The sequence below is a fragment of the Cottoperca gobio genome, unplaced genomic scaffold, assembly GCF_900634415.1.
Source record: "Cottoperca gobio unplaced genomic scaffold, fCotGob3.1 fCotGob3_230arrow_ctg1, whole genome shotgun sequence".
In the NCBI taxonomy this organism is placed as follows: Eukaryota; Metazoa; Chordata; class Actinopteri; order Perciformes; family Bovichtidae; genus Cottoperca; species Cottoperca gobio.
This window is the reverse complement of record NW_021166859.1, coordinates 86,590-91,760: the sequence shown is the minus strand read 5'-3', so window position 1 is coordinate 91,760 and position 5,171 is coordinate 86,590. Positions and strand designations below refer to the sequence as shown.

Sequence of the window (5,171 nt, the reverse complement as noted above, 5' to 3'; positions counted from 1 at the left end):
AGTATGTAAGTAAGTAACTAAGTACGTAAGTAAGTAACTAAGTACGTAAGTAAGTCACTAAGTAAGTAATTAAGTAAGTAACTAAGTAAGTAACTAAGTACGTAAGTAAGTAACTAAGTAAGTAAGTAACTAAGTAAGTAAGTAACTAAGTACGTAAGTAAGTAACTAAGTAAGTAAGTAACTAAGTAAGTAAGTAACTAAGTATGTAAGTAACTAACTAAGTACGTAAGTAAGTAACTAAGTATGTAAGTAACTAAGTACGTAAGTAAGTCACTAAGTAAGTAATTAAGTAAGTAACTAAGTAAGTAACTAAGTACGTAAGTAAGTAACTAAGTAAGTAAGTAACTAAGTACGTAAGTAAGTAACTAAGTAAGTAAGTAACTAAGTAAGTAAGTAACTAAGTACGTAAGTAAGTAACTAAGTACGTAAGTAAGTAACTAAGTATGCAAGTAAGTAACTAAGTAAGTAAGTAACTAAGTACGTAAGTAACTAAGTACGTAAGTAACTAAGTACGTAAGTAAGTAACTAAGTATGCAAGTAAGTAACTAAGTAAGTAAGTAACTAAGTACGTAAGTAAGTAAGTAACTAAGTACGCAAGTAAGTAAGTAACTAAGTACGTAAGTAACTAAGTACGTAAGTAAGTAACTAAGTATGCAAGTAAGTAACTAAGTAAGTAAGTAACTAAGTACGTAAGTAAGTAAGTAACTAAGTACGCAAGTAAGTAAGTAACTATTCTAACAAAGTAAGTAACTAAGTACGTAAGTAAGTCAGTCAGTCAGTCAGTATCTGCTCACCTGTCTGTCTGCAGGGAGTACAACACTTCAGAACCAAACAGCAACCTGCAGGAAAACTTCTGTCGAAACCCCGACATGCGTGCGGAGGGACCCTGGTGTTTCACCAAAGACCCGACCGTCCAGAAAGAGAACTGCAAGGTCCCGACGTGTGGCAAGTCCCTGCTCGTACTACCAACTAAATACTACAATAAACACCTCTTTTCCTTTTTTGCCGCAGCGAACGTTTTCTCTTGCCAAGTCAAGTTACAAGTTTATCTCAGAGAATGTCCACGTTTGTTTTGTTTGTAAATGTATGACTTTAATTCCATAAATTCTGAGTTTGTTCTGTGAATGTTACCCCCCCCCCCCCCCCCCCCCCGGCTCCGGCTCCAGTACCAAAATGTGGGATCTGCAAATCTAATGCTTCTGTAATACTATCAGTACAACTTGGTACTAGATAAATAAAATACTCTTTTCCTCCAAGGTAAGGACTTTGTCCCGCCCACTGTGGCCCCTGAACCATTAAAAACCGGCGCCTGTATACCCAGTTACGGCATCGACTACATCGGCGACCTGGCCGTCACCCTGGGAGGCCACACCTGTATGCCGTGGTCGTCGCCGGAGGCAAAGGTCCTCAGCGCGGACAAAGAGTTCATCCCCGAGGTCATCCTGCTGGGCAACAAGTGCCGAAACCCCGACAACGACCCTGAGGGGCCCTGGTGCTACGTGCGGGTTTCTGAAAATGTGACGGTGGACTACTGCGACCTGGATCTGTGCGGTAAATACTACAAGAGTACCCGTAATACTGCAGAATACTACACTGGTGCTTAATGAACTACCTGTCTGTCTCTCAGAGGATCAGTTGGTTGAGTTTACCTCAGAGACTGGAGGCCGGGAGCGTTCTGTCATGCAGCCCGGCAAGAAATTATTTTTCAAACCTCAAACCTTTGGAGAAGGAGAGAGCGGTGAGTGCTGATAGATAACTGTTCATGAAGCAGGTAATTTATCTCGCTGGTTAACACTGATAATGAAGTCAAGGTAAGTTATCCTTAGCGACGATTGAATACAACTCAAGTCAATCAAATATTTCTCAATGAAATGAGATAACTGAATTGTGTATGTGCCCAATCTGGCAAATCTGTTATACCAGAATAAGTTGTGACGTCGCGAACATTTAGGTCACATGATCAGCTAATTCTGCTGATATATATTTACATGATGCCTTTAACAGGTTTCCTAATTGTTGCTTTAACTTGTGTACCGTATGGTCGTGTTGTGCCGCAGTGTGCGGAGAGCGCCCCCTGTTCGAGAAGCTGAATAAAAAGGATGCGAAGGAGAATGAGCTGATGGAGTCGTACGCAGAGAAACGCATCGTTGGCGGTGACGACGCTGAGGTGGCCTCAGCACCATGGTAACCAAAACAATTTAAACAATAAGCTGTCACCATGGTAACCACACAATAGAAACGTGTTTTTGTAGTGTTTTCATTGGATTTTGGATTATTGCAGAAAACCAATCTGCAAAAGTTTTTATTCATAAATTAACCACCAATTGACGAGAACATAGCGCTGACTCATGTCAGGGTTTAGGACTCATGACGCTGACTCATGTCAGGGTTTAGGACTCATGACGCTGACTCATGTCAGGGTGTAAGACTCATAACGCTGACTCATGTCAGGGTTTAGGACTCATGACGCTGACTCATGTCAGGGTTTAGGACTCATAACGCTGACTCATGTCAGGGTTTAGGACTCATAACGCTGACTCATGTCAGGGTTTAGGACTCATGACGCTGACTCATGTCAGGGTGTAAGACTCATGACGCTGACTCATGTCAGGGTTTAGGACTCATGACGCTGACTCATGTCAGGGTTTAGGACTCATGACGCTGACTCATGTCAGGGGTTTAGGACTCATGACGCTGACTCATGTCAGGGTTTAGGACTCATGACCTGACCTCAGGGTTTCAGGGTTTAGGACTCATGACGCTGACTCATGTCAGGGTTTAGGACTCATGACGCTGACTCATGTCAGGGTTTAGGACTCATGACGCTGACTCATGTCAGGGATTATAACTGATATATTGCTGTCTGCAGGCAGGTGATGCTGTATAAGCGCAGCCCACAGGAGCTGCTGTGTGGGGCCAGTCTGGTCAGCGATCAATGGATCGTCACTGCTGCTCACTGCATCCTCTACCCGCCCTGGAATAAGAACTTCACCGCCAACGACATCCTGGTCCGACTGGGAAAACACAACAGGGCCCAGTAAGGCTCCCCGTCTGTATTTATGAATGGATTCTTATGCTGGGTTCACACCAAATGCGAATCAATGTTTCACGCAGTGCGATTACATATAGAGTCAATGCAAACCCGCAAATAAATGTGAATCAATCCAAACACCTTTCAGAAAACCAGCTTTTTAAAAGTTGTTTGCTCGTTGTCTTGCAGACGGACCTGACAAAGCATGAAGTCAGACTTTTTACAAATCGCCATCATCATTGAGTTATTTCTTCATCCTTTTTACCCGTTTAATGCAATTAAATCACAGCAAAATCTGTTTATTTCGGGTTCACACGGCTGTAGTAAACCAGAGTAATTCAGCCACGGCTATAAACACAAATAATGCCACAGCCAAACTCGTTTTGTGTGAACACAGCCTTAGAGTAGAACAAAGGAATATTTATGATGACTTTCCAGGTTTGAGCGCGGCATTGAGAAGATCGTGGCTATCAGTGAAATCATCGTCCACCCAAAGTACAACTGGAAGGTAAATCTGAACCGCGACATCGCTCTGCTGCACCTGAGGCGGCCAATCATCTTCAGCAATGAGATCCATCCAATCTGCCTGCCCAGCAAGGAGGTCGCCAAGACGTAAGACAAACAATGAAACAAAATAGGTTTTTAAATGGGTTTCACGAGTCATCTGACTTGGTTTTCCCCCGACAGGCTGCTGACTGAAGGCTATAAGGGTCGAGTGACTGGTTGGGGGAACCTGAAGGAAACCTGGAACCCCTCATCAAGAAATTTACCCAAAGTCCTCCAGCAAATCCACCTACCAATCGTGGACCAGGACATCTGCCGCAGCTCCACATCCATCAAGACCACAGACAACATGTTCTGTGCCGGTAACGTTCATATTTCTACATATAAGAATAAGAAAAAGCAGCGTGGCTCAACTATTGAACTGAATTGCATCACATTTGGTAGAATCATTCATGTTCCCCAGAGGATGAATCCTACTGATTTTAGTGATCCACCGACGTAGCGCCACCATGAGGTTGAAATGTATGGTTTTAAGTGAAATATATATATTATATATATATATATAAGTATTGGATGGATTGTGATGAAATGTGGTTCTGACGTTCATGTTTCCTTCAGGATGAATTTTATTCCTATTATAGGATTTCATATCAACTGTTATACATTTTTTATATAAATGTATATATTAATTATTTACTTAAATCAATTAATTTATTTATATATCTACTTTTTGATTTCATTACATATATTACATTTTTTGATTTATATTTTAATTTTCTTTGGTTTATTATATTTTATTGGTTTATTCATATTATTTAAAATTATGTTTATGCAAGTGGATATTTATATATTTCTTATTAATATGTTAATAATTAATTCAAAGTTCTATACATACATTGTATATGTATCTATTGGCAGGTTATAAACCAGAGGACGCCCAACGTGGAGACGCCTGTGAGGGAGACAGTGGTGGACCGTTTGTGATGAAGGTGAGAGTATTTTTCTACTTATTTTCAAATGAACGTGCACATGTGTTTGATAATTGATGCTTTTTCTTTATTATATGGCAGCTTCAGTCCTCCATACAATGTCTTACAATACAATATCTCATAAGAAAAGCAGCAAATTGTAATTTTTGCTTGAGATAGAAGGGAATTATCGTATTAAAGTCGTTGCTGAATATTTCTCTGTCCTAACACTAAACTATAATCGATTTATGAGATATTTGAATGTGTTCTTGTGTGCAGTACCCGGCAGATAACCGCTGGTATCAGATGGGCATCGTGTCGTGGGGCGAGGGCTGCGACCGAGACGGAAAGTACGGCTTCTACACCCACCTGTTCCGGATGAGCAGGTGGATGAGGAAAGTCATCGAACAAACGGGAACATAGACACCTTTCCTGTTCTGCCTGTTTAAAGCAGGATGCTAACGCTAATGCTAATAAAGTTTGTCCACATCCTACTTCTGGTCTTTATTGTGCTGAGAGAACAAAACATCCTTAAAAATATCTTAATGTTTTCCAAAAGATCTGTCCTGATCAACACCAAATATTCATTTTAAATGTAATTAAATTATTTTCGAGGACTGACTTAAGCATTAAGTTTAATAGTAAGTGTATTAAAGGAACCCTGGAGG

At 40.8% G+C, this 5,171-nt stretch overlaps 1 protein-coding gene across 1 annotated transcript in view; it reads left to right on the top strand.

The window, feature by feature from the left end:
- Positions 1-4,926, top strand: part of LOC115004947 (prothrombin-like) — an 11,736-nt gene extending 6,810 nt beyond the window's left edge. Inside the window, exons 7-15 of the mRNA XM_029426700.1 lie at positions 809-945; positions 1,258-1,551; positions 1,628-1,738; positions 2,058-2,184; positions 2,870-3,037; positions 3,470-3,643; positions 3,719-3,897; positions 4,454-4,524; positions 4,783-4,926. Coding sequence (XP_029282560.1) covers positions 809-945; positions 1,258-1,551; positions 1,628-1,738; positions 2,058-2,184; positions 2,870-3,037; positions 3,470-3,643; positions 3,719-3,897; positions 4,454-4,524; positions 4,783-4,926 — 1,405 coding nt within the window. The remainder of the gene's footprint in view (positions 1-808; positions 946-1,257; positions 1,552-1,627; positions 1,739-2,057; positions 2,185-2,869; positions 3,038-3,469; positions 3,644-3,718; positions 3,898-4,453; positions 4,525-4,782) is intronic.
- The last annotated feature ends 245 nt before the right edge of the window (positions 4,927-5,171 follow it).